Source organism: Myripristis murdjan, chromosome 6, assembly GCF_902150065.1.
Source record: "Myripristis murdjan chromosome 6, fMyrMur1.1, whole genome shotgun sequence".
Lineage (NCBI taxonomy): Eukaryota > Metazoa > Chordata > Actinopteri > Holocentriformes > Holocentridae > Myripristis > Myripristis murdjan.
The window spans coordinates 4927118-4945059 of NC_043985.1; the positions used below are offsets into that span (position 1 = coordinate 4927118).

Sequence of the window (17942 nt, forward strand, 5' to 3'; positions counted from 1 at the left end):
ATCTTTCCCCATCCTCTCAGACTGTCTGCTCGCTGCCAATTCTCATGTCACTCAAGTCACACCACCCCTTTTCTCTTATCTCCCTCTTCTCTTACACTCACTCCATCTGTCATCATCAGCGTTACCAGCCCTTCTCTTTTCGCTTCCATTTTTTTCTGTCACTCTCTCATGGTCCCTGTCTCTTGCTCTGTCAATGCAGTGACTTCATTGGCATGATTGTTGCATGCATTTTTGCATTTTGAAAACCAACAAACAACAGCTTATATAGTCAGACCACATTGACGTTACATTATTTGGCTTGAAAACATGAATTATACGTTAGTACATAATCACCCATATGTATAACTTAAAAGTCTGCATCTCTGTCTCTCTTCCACTCTCTCTCACTCGGTCTCTCCTGTGGTTATTCACACATTTTCAGGAATGTCTGCCATAGGCGATGAATTCACACTTCATCTAAAAGAAGTGTTTGTGCATAAATTTTCAGGACAGTCATGCCTGCTAAAACACTGCCAGCATGGTACAGTACAAAGAGGAAACTTGACGGATAAAGCCTCTGAATGAAGAGCATTAGTTATGAATGAATAACCAAGGACTGTTGTGAGAATGAATGCAACATCTATATATCAGCGTTTGGGTTTATGGAGGCCAAGAGCCACATACAGTTGCTATGACTGTGATTTTTGTCTTGGAAATTCCCTGTGTGTATATGAATAAATACATTCTTTGTGTTTATGTATGTGTGACAGTATGTATTGCCGGGTATTGTCACTGTACTGTGGCATCTCTAAAGGCTCTCTCAGATACTCCCCACTTTATTCTCTGTGTGTTTATGTCACATAGTCGAAAAACATCCCTAATTAAAACAACTATCATTAATTATAATATTAGAGCTTAACATTATTTTAGATTCATGTATAACTCCTCGTGCCTTTTTTATGTATCCACGAGGGAGTAATACCATCAAATATTATTGAATATTGCAGTATTTCATCAGGAAAATAACAAGACAGTTTGTATATCACTTAAGGTAGGGCCCTGTAATTTCCACAGTGCAGAAAATACAGATGGAATATGGATGCAATCAGGGATTTCCCTACCATTACAATCCCCCCACCCCTCCCACCACACACACACACACACACACACACACACACACACACACACAGCAGGGCTCGAAATGCTTTTTTTCTGTTTTCTGCAAAATTGCAAGTTGTCAAAAAAATTTTCTGCAATCTGGAAAAACTTATACCCAAGCTGTTATTCCTGCCCTACTATAACCTACCTAGCCTGGCAAATCTAACAACAGCATGATACATGTCTTTGGACATCTTAAGAATAAAATTTACATTGTGTGAATTAAAGACTAATTATTTCAAATCTTAATTTGTGACTTTTTTTCTTGCCGCGAGTTTCCGAAGGGCTCCGATGTTCGCCGACTTCAATGCATTTACCTTGAGTTTAACGGTTTCTTCCATATTTGGTGTGCTGGCGATGTAAGTGTCACATGACAGCATACCGGGAAGGAGAGCTGCTCGTTCCCAGGGAGTTTTACAACACGGAAGTGAACAGAGCACGTTACCTGCGTCTTCCGCACTAAATATTTTACTTTGAATTCATATCTATGTGGTGTATTCACAAATTTTATTAAGACGAAATCACACTGAAAACTGTTTATAACCATCTTTATTCTTTATTGGACCTTTTACAAGCCAGATTGCCTGGATTCTTGTTGAAGTTGTTTTTTATTTTTTTTTTGCAATCTCAAAAATTTTTCTGCAAATTGCAGGCTGCAGGTGGGTATTTTGAGCCCTGCACAGCAAAGTGAATAAACAGAAACCACAGTGTATTTTGGTGTCATTTATGTGCACACTGCTGCAGCTTCTGTCCTTTCTGACTGTTGTTTGTGTTTCACTGAGGACAGGGCTTAACTCCTCCTCCACACACACACACACACACACACACACACACGTATACAGTGAGAGGGAGTGAGGCTGTTGCCACCTGGTATTAACAACCAACTAGAGAAATACGAGTTCAAGTGAACAGCTGTCAGTCCGTCCATACACACCTGGTATTATAACATGCGTGTCTCCACAGGCGTCTCGCCTGTCCACTTGTATTTGGATCTCACTTTCCTGCTCTACATGTGAATAAACATGTATCATTAGAAAGTGAGAGAGAAAGAGAGAGAGAGAGAGAGAGAGAGAGAGAGAGAGAGAGAGGGAGAAATGAAATTCCCACTTTGCTATTCCTCTCTCCACGCCAAAAATAAAACGGCATTTAACAGGCAGCAGGTATTGAGGAACAGGACACATCCTTGCGCATTCCAGCCTCATTTTAATGTGGGTGTCAATCACTGAATATGTATTTCATATCTGTTACAGGCTGGACCTGATCACTTTAGGTGGATAAATTGACCTGTAATATTTCTTTGGTACTCCTGTACTAACTGCAACACACACATGCTCACAGTCGCTATAATATTTCTTTAGTATTCCTACAGTAGCTGTATGGTGTTTAGGGTTAGAGAGAGAGTGTTTAATTGCGTCAAGACACGGAATTTAAGAAAGGCTTCCACCTCCAAATTTTATATGGAAAAAAACCCTGCATGTTGTCAATATGTATTTTAGAGACTATCCAAATGTCTTGCAACATGTTTTTAGGAGAGTTCATGTCTTATTAAGGGGAGTTTTTATTCATTAAGCAGCTGTTTTAGGTGACCTGCATTTGATCCATCAGCTGACAGTTCAGCTGCTGGCCAGTGTCAGGTAAGATATTTTCTCTGTTGGAAAAGTGGTGGTGTGGCCCGTCTCGGGAGTGTTGGGCTGGATAAGACAGATGACGTCAGGTGAGTAGGCATTCCTTCAGTGCGTCCTGGGACACATGTCCGTTTACACCTCTAATGTGATGTGGACACAAGCATCCCAGGCCACCTCTGAATGTGTCCTGAGATTTGCTCACTCATAACGCATTGCTGCTGTTTACACCTGTATTTAGAGGTGTCAGCTTATATTCGGATTTCTCTGGACGGATGTTAATACCAGGTGGGAACAGCCTCAGAGAAGCAGCACGCTAGAGAAGAGCTCATCACCTCAACAAACTCTCAGCAGTGCAGCCACATCGACGGTTTAGAACTTTTGAAGCACTTTCTTCAATGTTTTTTTTTTTTTTTTAAATCACAATATCTGAATATTTTAACTTGCTGTGTAGGTGATTGCATGCTTTAGTGTTTGCCGGTGTGTTCAGTGTGTGTGTGTGTGTGTGTGTGTGTGTTTTCATGCTTCAATATGTGGTCTGTGTTTTTGTGAGGTAACTAACTTCTGTGTGTTTCACAGCGTTTACATTCATGATTGTGATCTTCTGCATGTGTGATCACACACTTTTTATGTGAATCACTGTGTGTGTGTGTGTCTGTGGATTTGACCTAGAGAAATCTAGCTCTGCTGCGTTTGAACCCTGGCAGGGCGGTGCTAGTTTTCATTGGCCATGGTCGAGGTGTTTACTGGCCCTGTTCTTGTGTGCGTGCGTGTGACGCAGTTAGAAAACACACTGTATTTAATGGCAATCTGCTGCCAAGCAGGATATTTTCGTCTGAGTGTGTGTGGGTGGCTGCTGTGCGGAAGTTGGAGACAGAAAGATAGAGCGAGAGAATGAGACTGGGAGGGAGGGTGAGAGATAAAGAGGATGTATCCACTTCCTCAAAGCCACATGAAGCTCCTCTCCGCTTCCTGCTCGTCTTTCAGCTTCGGCATTTTAAAAAAACGTCAGCAGAACCACACAGGCTGAAGTCGTGTTGCATCAGATCAGTGGTTCCATCAAGGTGTGTGTATTTATTTGAGTGGTATGTGCTTGTGCGAGATTGAGTGATATGCTTCATATGAATGAGTGTGGCTTTATCTCTGTGTGTGTGCGCATGTATATTGTGTGTGTGTGTGCATGCGTGTGTGTGCCTGATTTTTTTCATAACTCTAAAACTTTTAGAGAGGGTGGTCCCCACATGTGATGATCAGAAACTTGGTCTCCATCCAACATGGAAAACTCTGTGTGTGTCTGTGCGTGTGCGTGTGTTCATTCACGTGGTACCCAGCAGAGCACCTGGGTCCATGACAATTAAGTGTGGCAGAGATGAATGGCAGTGAATCCTCTGATGTGGCGTCTTGGTGAGCCCGACAGGAAGCTGAGGCTTCAGATGCTGCGCCAGCTCCACCTGCCACCTGACTTCCTGTTGGAGGTCAAAGGTCATGGAGGAGGTTGTTGCTGTTGGCGCTCTAAACCACCCAGGAGGTAGACTACTTTTCGAGGACACTTAAATTTGATATCACTTCACAACTTTCAGCTCTCAGCCTGCTCATTGGCAAGAGCTGGCTTTTGTTTTAATAAAGGGAACACTTTAACGTGTGCACTCAATTTCATCCTGGTTAAAAGGAAAGTTTGCCGCAAAGTAAAACTCATGAAGTTTTAGGGTTAAAAGCACCTTAAAGCTACAACTTCACTCAGTTTCAGACATCAGGGAATATGATGTCAAAAAAATGTATTGTCCCATGTCAAAAACACGATACGTTGCATAAATAATAATAAAGTTTTTTTTTTTTTTTTTCACTTTGATGGAGCCTTTAAGTCCTTATGCCAAGCTAACACAAAATGATACCTATATGAACTGAACCACTAGATGCACATTTGTGAAGAAGGTATGGAACATTTTATCTAAGTCTGGGTAGAGTCGGAAAAATGGTAATGGTATTCACAGACACCTGTGACCATGCCCAACACCTGAAATTAATCTGACAAATTTAACCTACAGAATCTCAATTAGAAGAGATGCAACTGTATGCTGTTGCCCCACTGTGCAATTTAGACAAGGATGAGTGTATTTTATACTATAAATGCTGCCTGGTTCAGCTTTAAGGCAGGCTGAGGGAAGCTGCACTGCAGATTTTTCACACTGCCACCCCTGAGCCTGTTGTGAAATGGAAGTGAAATACTCCCACTTACTGACCTCACTGGAAGGGTTTCTCTAAGCGTTCGATACAAGAACATCAACATGAACGGTAAATAATAATACAAAAAGATAAATAATAAATGAAGTGTCAAAATCACATCACACTCATTGACCATAACTTACTCAGCTATCCATGTAAACCTTACAAGAGACTCACTGAGAGAAGTGTTGCAAACTGTAAATGCTTTAATTGACATTAAGCTCATTTTCCACAGTGCATGTCAAGGTATCCAGCATTTGATTTTATTCAAGTATATATTTCCTCACGGATAAGAATGACCCCTGTGCCTAAATATTTTCCAGATCCAGACAGTTTGTGCCTGCTGGCATTGGTTGTCCTCCTCATTTCTCCCTTTGCCATTGCAGTATTTTCTCTGTGTCCCTCAAAAACTCCTGCAGCCCAAGACATTGTGTATGACCGAAAATATGAGGAAATAACAGCTGAGTAGGTAGAGAGTTTTTTTTTTTTTTTTTTTTTCGTTCAACGTCACGATAGGCATAGCGGAAATAGAGAGGGAAGGAATGTGATTTAGGGACATGAAGTACTGTTTTAGGAGAGCTGTTCCATGTGCCTGAGAAGACACGTCGGCCTTTTTAGAAGCTGCTAAGAAACCTTGCAACTGCAGTTTTGATGTGTTTCCAGCTTGGAATTAACCTTTACACAGCCGAAAACCTGTAACTCAAGCTCATTTGTAGTTTCAGTCAGACATACATGTGTTTGAATGGGACAATAAGTTTTCTTTTCCTCATTCCTGAAAGATTCCAGCAGTATTTCTGGTCCAGCAGCAAGGATAATTGAGTTGTCCATCCCAGCAGGTAGCAGTTACTCACTCGACTGTTATTGTTACTACTACTATTACTGCGGCTGCTTGGTTCTGCAGCCACCTCCTAAACCACTCCAGTGTTTCCTCTGTAATTTCTATAATTTTATGCATCAGTGCTGACTGGAGGGATAATTTTAGTTTTCATTCCACATCTTTCTCTGTTGTGGCCCTAGCTCTGATTGTAGTGCCGTTTGGAGTGCTTAAAACATTGCCTTTAAATGCTTTTTTATACGATGCCAACTAGCATTCTATATTGTATACCACATGACAAGACTTTTTTTTTTATTGTATTTGTTAATTCCTGTCTTTTGTGTCTTAGAAGGAATACTGGCTAAAAAAGTGTACATGTTCAGATTCCTTTGTGTTTTGAAGAGAAATTAGGTCCTTGTGCTGTTTTCCCCGTGTGTTTTGTTGCAGTGACGGCATTTATTCACTCATTTATTGTATTTTTGCTGTTGTTATACACCACATAGAGATGAATACAAAGTAAAGTCCATTCTGATTGACTAGAGAGGGTGTGTGTATGTGGCTGTGTGCTAGTCATGCATGTGTGAACATATGTGTGTGTTTGTGCGGAAAGGACAACCATTTGCCTGTGTGTGTGTTGTTGTGTGAAAATAGGAAAATGACACCAGGGCGGGAGGTCAGGGCCGACTAATGCCTCCTTTGATTTTAACAAGGATTTCCTCCAGCGTGGAGCCTGCTTTATTAATGGCATTACATGGCGCCCTGTGACCAGGAAGCGCTCCCTTCCCCATCACCGGACCGGTCATAGTCGCCCTTTCAGTCGCCACGCCGACACTCTAACACAGGAAGGGAGGGGAGAGGTTACATGATGGATACTCATCTCCACAGCTGAGTTTGACTAATAAAGCTTTTGATGGCCAATACCCATATTTTTTGCACTGATGCTGCCAAATATTTTTGCTGGTATTCAGCACATCTAATTTTTTATCATTTTCATAACAATCATTCTTAAAAATTGCACCGATTCAATGTTTCCTGCATAATTTTATCCTTGACAGGGTAGAAACAGAATTTAGGCTCGTATGGGATGCTAAATATTTCCACTAAAACTCAATTCATGCATACTCTTGCATTCAAATGTCTAATCCATTCAACTTGTTGCTTTAGAACCAGTTCAAGTTAATGACTTCCCAGATATAGCCAGTGCATCATTTGTCAATTATTCAGTGAATGAAAGTATCATGTTCAAACGGTATCTTATTACTATCATAGGTGACTAGCTGATATCATATCTTCATAAAACGCCAATATTCGCCTATATATGGCTCTCATGCTCTGTTTGACATGTTCACACACACACACACACACACCACTCTCTCTAAACAGCATGTGGACTCATACACACACACTTATAGACACACGGGTCTCTTTGTTTCAGCTGTGTTCCAGTACCCTCCTAGCATTCACTCCCTATCCAATAAAGACGTGCGACATAACAAGCTGCCCTGTCATCACGGCACACCGGCCAAAAAGCTCAGGAGGAAGTAAAGCAACAGTTTCTACCACACTCCTAATGTGCGGAGCTCGGGCTTGGCGGGGGCTAATCATCCCTTTCCTGTCTCCACCACAGTCAGCGACAAAGAAAAGCGACCAGAGGCCTCTTTGATTGGCTGATTGTTTGAAGTGCTCAGGCCACTCTGCTGGAAGAGCTCATAAATATGCCTAATTGGAGTGTGTGTACTCGTGTGTATGAAGTCACATTCGTGTTTGTATATGTGTGTCTGTTCAGTTTGCCCAGTGTTCAGAATGAGCTGAGAAGAGAGGCATGTTTGTGATGACCAGCAATGGTCAGGAAAATATTACATTTAATGGCCACATTTACATATGCGTACATTATAAAATGGTGTAATTAGGACAATAATGCTTTTAAAACTCTTGTTAGACTATAGAATTTCAAGGTGGGCGGAACTGCACGTTCTAGAAATATTTTCTCCACTGTTGTTCCCCATTTGGACTTTTATCTTTAACAATAACTAAAATAATACCAAACACTAAATCATGGGAGTCTTTTGGATAAAGAAATGTTTCAGTGTCATTTCACAGAGATCGCGTTTTTCCGTTGGTTCAGGATGTCAAAATGCTACAGTCCCCTTGAGCCTCGTTGATCATTACTACGGTGAAGACACCAGCGATCCAGCTTATTTTTTTTGTGCCACACTTCTGTTTGATATCTTTTCTAACTAGCTTGACCAGCGTATTGGACAATGTTGTGGGAGCTCTTCTAAAAGTCAGTTTTTTGGGTTGTCTGTGGTGAAAAGTGAGTTAGAAAGCCAATGTCCGGAAGTGTCTAACCGGACGCCTCGCACATGTTAAAAAAAAAAAAAAAAAAAAAAAAAAAAAAAAAAAAAATCCAAGTGGCTGCTTCTGTATTTCTGTTAAAAATAAGGTAAATATCTGTACTCATAAATGCAATCTTATATTGAATCAGGTGAGCAAAATACTTTTTTTAACTTCATGAATCCTGGCTGCCTAAAATAGCCACGCACACTTTGCAGCTCGGCTGGATTGGGCAGTCAACACTCAGCATAGTTATAGATTAAATCCCAGAGAAGACATTAACATTAACTTTGTGTTCTTTACCATTTTTGTTTTCCGTTTTCTCCAACACGGCATTCGTACATGAAAATTTTTGGAAAATTATCCGGTTGCCTGTGTATATTTTCCCCTTTGGGTGGTGGCAGGTAGTGGACAGGTTCAGGGTGTTATGAAAATGGGTCCAGTGGGTCTCCTGGCAGGGCAGGTGGTCATGGGTTTAACAAAGAACTCACCTGTACATCATAAGTGTAATAATAATCCCACTTTATGTGTTTTCTTTCTCTCTCTCAGTACTGCCCTCTGTTCTTAAGTAGCTGAAAATGCAAGGGGATTGGGCTTTTTTTTGTCTTTCTATCTGAATACATGTAAACTGGATTGTAATAGTTGTCACTTTCCTTTATTTCAGTCATTCATGTGTTAACTCGTGCTTGATATTGGAAATAGTGGCATTATTGTGAGCATGCAGATATAGCCAGGAATTGTGTTAGCCTGGTACGTGGGAACAGGCAGCATTGTGTGAATACTGAACATCACAATGCTGAGAGCCCAACTGTGTCCTCTTCAGTGTCAGGACAGAATGTTCTGACCAGCGTGACAGACCACCTTATAAGGCGCTCTCGCCATGCTGATTTACATTTTACAATTTACATTTTAGTCTTTTAGCCAGAGCTGTCTAGCAGTCAGTGTAAACTCCTTAGACAACCAAGATAACAAAACCACAGGCATAAAGATCATGACAAGTGCAATACAGAAAAATAGAAAAGTTGGACTTTTTTTTTTTTTTTTTAAATAAGATTAGAGCATGATCAGGGAAAAGTGAGGGGGTTCTCCCTAAAGAAAAATATGCACCATGTTTGAAAATTAAGGTAGCGACATCTGACAAAATGAATGCTGGCATGGAACTACATATGAAGTATTGTTGAGTTACAAGTTTTCGGAAGACCTTTGCGCATATAACGGCAAGATTTTAGAGGACGTAAGGATGTGTATTTTTTAATGAGCATTTTTTTTCCCACAAGATGAATATGTGGCTTCAGGTGGAGCAGGGGGATAGAGCGGGGAGAAAGAGGAGGCACATCATCAGAGGGGCTATTCAGATAAGATCAAACAGCTTTTTTTTTTAATATTTATTCAAGGGTCACATTTTAGTGTCTGAGGTTGCCTGCCAAAAGAGAGAGCGAGCAGCTAATTCTGATGCTCATGGTAATCTTGTTTTTGATCAGGCATCTTTTGTGATTTGATTTAAAAAAAAAAAAAAAATCGAGGGGATAGGTGCTATTTTTGATCTGCTTTCTGCTTAGAATCCCTTTGATCCTAAGCATCACAGCCGCTGCTCTGGCCCGCTCTTCAGATAACACTGCAAAGTTTGCCACCCAAATGGTAGGGGCTGGGTTAGTACTGCAACAGATACGGATGGATCAATATGTTTGTCTGATACCGATATGCATTTTTGTAAGAAAACTGTAAAAACTTGTGTAAGATGACTAAGACCATGTTAGTTTCACTGTTGCTGATTTTACCATTGCATTAAGTGAAAAACCCCTGGGGAAACAAAGTTATAAATATGTCAATTTCATGATCAGACAAACATCACCAGTAAAAAATAATAATGGATTAATAGCGTTATTGCTTCTTAAAGCTGATGTTGGCTCATACCAAGACAGCAGCTATAATGATCCATCCTTCGCAACATTTATTTGCTTTTATCAACAATAAGTAGCCCTCTACTATTACCTGCTATTAAGTGTCAAATGGTCACTCAAGCTGGCATTCTTTCTCACTCTCCCTTTGTATTTGATAGCGAGCGCTCCAGCAAATCTTCAAAACAAAGACTGAAGTGCAGCAAAGCGTGAGAACACCGCACAATATGGACTAATAATGTGGACACGACTATGTCGGCCATTCAATAGAGGCAATACCACTGCCATTCATCCTTTTCGTTTGCGTGCCACCAGCATGGCCTCATGTCCCTTGTGACCTGGGAACCTGATTTCGTAAACAGCGCTCTGTTCCCAACACCACGCGCACAGGACTCAAACATTGTTTCCTTACTACGAGCACCGGGGCACTGAGACATTTCTCCCGCTGCCCCCACTTATTATCCAGGCTGGTTTCTGCTGCGCTGTGCCAGCCCTGTCTCACCGCCCACTCATCTCCCATCGGGAAGAAAAGCATGGCTGGCAGCACACCATTATCACATTACCGTTACCAGTGGCCACGGCTGCACTGAGATATGACCCCTGGCATTCCTCATAGCCGGGCAGATGGGTGTAATCTCAAAGAGGACCCTTATTGTGATTATTGTTTCATTGTTTCTATTATTATCATCTCAGTCACCAATATGAGGCCACAAGATTAGTCAAATTGTGTGTGACGCAAGCCATCTTTTAATATCCAACCAAAAATCCACAACGGAAGTGCAGAAACAAAATAGGTATACATTGACATCAGTGTCAGTGTTAATAACAATAGCAATAATAATAATAATAATAATAATAATAATAACGATGATAATAATAATAATAATTTGTTTGGGCTCATAGCGAAATTGATGGAGGTCTGGATCTGCTGAACATAAATGATCAGAGCAGATGTAGGCCAGATGTGCCAGTGTGTGTGTGTGTGTGTGTGTGTGTGTGCGTGATAAAAAGAGAAGATAAAGAGAGAGGAAGAGCGAAAATGTATGTAGATGGATTAAGAGGAAAAAAGACAGAGTGAGAGAGAGAGAGAGAGAGAGAGAGAGAGGGAGAGACTCCCCATTCACGCACAGTGACAGCTTTGTTCACCTCCACTCAGGACTTGGAGTAACCCCCTCCGCCCCCCGCCACTCCTCACCCCTATTAAACACTCACACACACACACACTCATCCTCTCCTTCCTCTCTTCCCCTCCCTCCTCGCTCTCTTTGAAGTGAGGACAGTGCACAGGAAGCAAGCCGGAATCGATTGCTCCATGCATTAGACGAGGAATGTGTGACACCCTCCTCCTTCCTCCTTCCTCCCACCGTCTCCCTCTTTCTTTTTTTTTTACCATTCCACCCCCGCCTCCCCTCCATCCCCCTTTAACCTCCACAACAACACACACAGATATTACCCGACCACTATTTTGGCGCAAAGCCCCGCTTGGCTTATCTCGCTGCTGTTAGTTAATGTGTAGGCTCCAGACACTGAGCCAAGTCCAGCTGTCTAGAAAGTGTCTGAAGCAAAAACAGGTTGTTTTTTTTTCCCTCTCCGCAGTGGTAGCTACATCCTTCCGTCATGCTGTATTTGACGAAAGGGGGGAGAAAAGCGCTAATATCATCGACTCCCTTGACTCTCTGTAAAAGTAAAGGTCAGATACAAACGAAACCGATTTTCACGAGTTCACTATGTCGCCAAGGCTCTCGCTGCCTTACAGTGGGAATGTAACCTTGTGAACTCTGTCCCTCGTCCTCAGCCAGCCAGTCAGTCATCCAGTCAGCAATTCAGCAGTGAGTCATCCACCTCCTTTAGGCTCCTGGGTCATAACAGACTCCCTGACAGAACAATAAGACAGGAAGGATGTCGGCTGTATAGCACCATGTATCACCATAGCACATTAGCCAGGCTAATTAATACTCCTGTGTTTTATTCCTCTCCTCCTGTCTGTACTTCCTGTACATTTCCAGTGAGGTGATGAAGTAGGTTGGAGGCTCAAGGCGCCATTAATGGCTATTATTTTGAGAGCTCATTGTTTTCTGTGGCATGTCTTTCAATTTAACACCTGGGTGTCACAACGGTGCTGTGATTAACTGCGAGTTTCCTGGAGGATGCAATGCGTCTGCGATGAGGACGGCTCGGATGATATTCACTATAATAATGTCAAAGAAAGCACCTGTGCAGTGAAAAACAGTCAGCTGACCGCCAGATTCTCTCTCTCTCTGTGTCTCTCTCTCTCTCTCTCCCTTTTGTTTCCAGCTCTTAAACGGTCGGAGACGCTTGTCGCCAGCACAGGCAGCCACCCACAGTCGCCACTCCAACAGCCTGCCAGCAGGTCAAGTTGCCAGTTCAAGACTAGAAGCATGGAAGGAGCATGAACGTGCCAACGGGGCAAGTTTGACTGCAGGGAGCCAAGCTGGGGCCGGTGGTGGAGGAAGAGGAAGGAGGAGGGAGGAGGTGGAGGAGTATGACGAGGAGGAGGAGGAGAGAGGGCAGACATACCCACTGCAGGTTCTCTCTGGTTATCCAGTGGCCCTGGACACCACCCTGCAGCACATTGTTCAACAGCTGGATATTCTCACACAGGTTAGTTTTCAGCAAAACGTCCAGCCTGGCAGCCCAAGCTGCTGACAGAAATTCACATTAACCACTGTAAAGAAAAGCTGGTGAATTGTGAAATATGTAAATGTGGTGGGTAAACAGATTAGTTTCATGCCCTTCAATCAGTCACTTCCATAGGCAACATGGTATTATTATATTTGATCTGGATGTCACAATGCATTAGAGACAGAGTGCAATTAAATCCCGCCTATCCCGTCGCTCTCCATTGGCGTTATATTGTGTGAACATGTTTTCTTGTGATTTTGGTCAATTAACAAGTTGGAAATGTGGCAAAAAGCACTAAAAACAAGGTCAAGAATCCAGAATGAGGTATTTTTAGGGTCCAAACAGAAAGAAAAAAATGAGTGTATGCAGGCCAGGGTTTCCCCCAGACAAATTGTGGGGGGGCTGTACACACTTGAACTTGTTGTGTGTATGTGTACTGTATATATCTATATCTATATATCTATCTATATCTATATATATCTATCTCTATATAGATATAGAGATAGATCTATCTATCTCTATATCTATATCTACCTATCTATCTATATATATGTAAATGTATATATATATGTATATATATATATATATATATACACACGCACGCACACACACACACACACACATATGTATTATGTGTGTGTGCATATATATATATATATATATATATATATATATATATATATGTATATGTGTGTGTGTGTGTGTGTGTGTGTATATATGTATATATATATGTATGTATATATATATATATATATATATATATATATATATATGTGTGTGTGTGTGTGTGTGTGTGTGTGTGTGTATATATATGTATATATATGTATATATATGTATATATGTATATGTATATATATATATATATATATATATATATATATATATATATATATATATATATAATATAATAATATAGGTCTATCTTATGTCATCAATCTCCCACTGTCTCTCCTCTCTGTTCCTCTCTTTTTCCATTTTTGGACAAATTAACTGCAAAAAAAAAAAAAAAAAAACCTTGATTAATGTAACAGTAACCAGCTTAGCCAATGTGCCACTTACGTCAGTGTGCTTGTTGAGGGCTGAAGAGGAATTTTAGAAAGCGATGTTTTTCACAGACACGGCAGTTATGTAATTTGTCTTTTTTAGATTTGGGTAAAACACTGTGCCCAGGTGTGTACACAGGCCAGGAATTTTTGCTGGAAGCTGTAACTCGCAGCTTTCCTCATCCTACTCTCTCTCCTTTCTACAATGTTGGCATCATTTGATAAGATTCAATAAGAGATGATAAGATTTGATGAGGCTTGTAACGAGGGTAGAAATGGCAAATATGCCGTTACCACAGACTAACGAGGCTACCACTTTAGTTCCTAATTAGCTTCTATAACACCTGGTGCAGGTGAAGACCACCCTGACACCTCGACACGGAGAGGGGGAAGGCACAGATACTAACTGTGCATTTCCTCACGTTCCCAGTTGTTGTTAGTGTTGTTTGAATTAGATGGGATCCGGAACTGCAGTAGCTATTTCCTCAGCTCATTTCATCACTCATAAATTAGATATTCAATGTCTATTTTAACTCAGATAATGTTTAATGTATTGGTATAAGCTAAATAATCTGGGCATAATGCTTAATGTTGCTTATGTTGTAATGTGGATAACTGCATTCACAAGTTGCCTCTGTGCATATCACAGTATGTTTTATATGTCATGATATGAGGGAAGACTCTACAGAAGTGACTGAAAATGTTGAGGTAGAACTTAAAATACAACCTACTGCATAACAACTGGCTAAACTAATGAAATACACAACATATTGTATGACAAATAGTGTGACAAACCAATTCAATTTAATCAATGCAAGGGGGTAGAGAACAGATATAGTATTACAAAAATAATATTATGATAGCTTTGCTGATTTGTTTTCCAAAGTTCTGTGTGCCAGCGTCTGAGGAAGCTTTCTCTCTGCCCCGCAGAACTGAACACCCTCTCCGCTCATCATACATGGTTAATGAATAACATGGCATTTTGATTTATGTCCTTTTAGTAATGTAGTATGTGCTGTCCTCTGTGTAAAGCTGCAGGGAACCTGAATCAGCTCCAGAGATGCTGTAGCTGCCTCTGACCTCTGACCTCTCTCAAGGCAGGCAACATGAAAGAAAATTTCCCAGTGGAGAGCATTAAAGTATCACATTATCAGGCTAACCTTTTTTAAGCAGTTGCCATATTAAAGTTGACATCTCTTTTTTTTTTTTTTTTTTTTTTTTTTTTTTTTTTTTTTTTTTTAAACTGACTGTTGACAGAAAGGAGCACAAACATAATAATTTTGAGTTGGCATCAGCGTTACATAGCTCCATCTCATCTTTTGAAGAGAATAGTTCCAAAAAGGGAAAACATGGCTACAAACATGACTCCAAACAGCCTGTGCAGCATAATCAACCTGTTCGGAAGCCAAACTGCTGAGTCCTGAAGAGCTAAATATGCACCAACATTTGGTGCAGCTCTTAGCTAAAACAGTTTTTTGAAAGCACTGAGACTTGAATGCACCCTCACAACTAGATTGAAATAGCTTCACCGAACAAGTTTCACATGAGGGCAAAAAATGAATGAAAAATGAATATCACTGTCATCCCTTTGTTTACCCAGATTTTGAAATATCTTGTGTGTTCTGGTGTAGTATTACTGACTGGTACCAGTGCTGAAAAAGTACCACGGTACTTGATTTCAGATGTAGTAGTGATTTCATTTTAATGCAGCCGCATACATGAAATTCATACACAACAACGTGAAACCCTTACGAAACTTGTTTATTTCCACATAGTTAACACTTTAGAAGAAAATCATGCCTTCGATGAGAAATCGAGATTTGTTCATGTGCACTGTTTATATGATAGCATCGTTTTTCCGCCAAAGTCTCTTAGCCTGGCCACCATTCTTGAGTATTTGGTGAAGTAAAAACATTGCTTAAGACAAAGGTTACTTACTGTCTCTTAAACGCTACCATAGTGCTTCTTTGCAACTCACTCCTTAGCTTCTATGCTATTATTTTCTTTACACTTTGCACTGACATGATGGTGGCAGGAGTGTTTTCAGGGAATGAAGGCTGTGACCTTTGCTCTCCTAATTTTCGGATGCTTCAATTTGAGGCTTCTTTTACTCGTGCTCATCACAATAAATCCTCTTTGGAGAGAGGTGCAGCTATATGACTTAATCCCTACTGACACCCGTCCTCCATCAACAGACAGTGGCGGTGCTGGAGGAACGCCTCACACTGACAGAAGACAAGCTGAAGGACTGCCTCGTCCACCAGTCGCAGGTTTTGAAGGACGTGCGAGCATCAGAAGAGAGGGGGAGGAGGGAGAGAGGGCGGAAGAACGCCTCTCCTGCCCGTTTCACTTAAAGACGACCTCGGCCCGCCCCTCCCAGTCCTCCTGCTTACACAAGAACACTGGACTTTGTGTGTGTGTGTGTGTGTGTGTGTGTGTGTGTGTGTGTGCACGTGTGTGTGTGTGTGTGTGCGCGTGCTTCTGAATCTCCACCTTGGTGGTCTCTCTCAGGGGTCAGTGGCTTAATCAGGATTGGGGCGTGGTCAGAGAGTGTGTGTGTGTGTGTGTGTGTGTGTGTGTGTGTGTGTGTGTGTGTGTGTGTGTGCATTTGTATGTAACTCCAAAATATTTCCTGCCTGTCTCTCTGCACTTCTTAAGGATATCCAGCTGTACAGCCAAGCACAGTCTGTCTGGGACATTCCGTGTGTTTGCGCCTGTGTGTGTGTGTGTGTGTGTGTGTGTGTGCGTGCGTTTGTGTGTGTTGACGGGGATGTAACATCCACCCAGGACAGCTGCAGCTATGAAAACAAGATGTTGTTTGGCTGCTGTATGACCTGCGTGTATGTGTGTGTGTGTGTATGCGGGTGCGGGTGCGTGCATGTGAGACGGAGAGAGAAATTGTGTGTCTCTGTGTGTGTGTGTGTGTACGTACTTGTGGATCAGCATTTTAGTTATTACAGCTCGTGTTATTGCGCATCTTTGCATAATGCCATTTAATTTTTAAAACCAAGCTGTGCTGCATATAAATTATATTCATTCGAAATAAATGGTATATTGCACTAATGCTGTCTGTTGTCTGTATCTTTGTTTCACAAGAGGCTGATTGTCTCCTCACACTTACTAATGTAACAAAAAGAATGTTGACAGGCTGTCTTGAAGACTTAACAGACCACTCCACCAGTTTTCAACTTGACTTCCTTGCACATGTTGTAGTATGACATGCTTAACACACACTTTCATGCTTGTCAATGCAATTTGTGTCTCGTAGCCAAAATCCTAAACATGATTTGGATTTCATTTATTTGCATAAATATAAAAAAGTAAAGACTACATACATGGAATGAAAGAAAAAAAATGTGCAGGAGAGAAAATAAACCCCTGAGCGCTTTTATTCATCTTCCGCTAGAATATATAAAACAGAACATAGAAGTTAACAAGACATTCATTCTGTGAAATGCATTGTTCAGTTCAGCCACTGTTAACAGTGTCAAAGGGCTCCAGAGGCCCACATGTTACAGAAAACAAAATGACAGCCTCTGACCTGAACCCTCATTGTGGGCAAGAAGAAGAGCGCAAAAACCTCAGAAGCCAAGAAGGGGAAAAAAAAATGGAATAAATCTTGAAGGACCACAGAAACAGGGAAGCCCCTTCCAGGCTGGCGAGGTGTGCAATGGGGGCAATTATTAGCTCAAATCAAATCAAAAGTAAAATATTGCAAAAAGAGTAAACAAGCAACAAGCAAAGCATGAATCAAGCATACTACATAATAAAAGAACAGGAAAACGCCAGCGGAGAGAAATTAGAGCTCAAAAGATGGTGACTGTCTGCATGTATGAGTGTAAACTTCAGTGTACACACACGGTAATGATCGTCATGGGCCAGGCAGGAGTGAAACAGTGCAGCGTTAGATTTCCCAGTCTGAGATTCCTAGTTTTATCTGGTATAGAGAAGGGTCAGAGGTCATGGGGCCAAGATGAGTCTTTCTTGCTCATGCTTGGCCTGTGACTGCATCATCAGGACGCGATGTGAGCGAGCCAACCGCCGAACAACACGAAAAAAAAACAAAAAAACAACGGAAGCAGTTTGTTTCCACAGGTTTGTCCAGACTAACAACCAACACAACAAGTGTTGTCCCTTAATCGGCATTTTGCTGGAGCGTCCTGCCCAGGTCCTGCTTCTAAACTGCTCCTATTGGTGGAAAAGACATTACAAGACAAGACACAGAAAA

General features: G+C 41.4%; 1 protein-coding gene across 1 annotated transcript in view; it reads left to right on the top strand.

Moving 5' to 3' along the window:
• The window catches only part of poc1b (POC1 centriolar protein B), a 60223-nt gene extending 43446 nt beyond the window's left edge, over window positions 1-16777 (top strand). The window contains exons 11-12 of the mRNA XM_030053142.1: window positions 12324-12650; window positions 15910-16777. Of these exons, the coding sequence (XP_029909002.1) occupies window positions 12324-12650; window positions 15910-16068 (486 nt within the window). The 3' untranslated portion in view covers window positions 16069-16777. The remainder of the gene's footprint in view (window positions 1-12323; window positions 12651-15909) is intronic.
• The last annotated feature ends 1165 nt before the right edge of the window (window positions 16778-17942 follow it).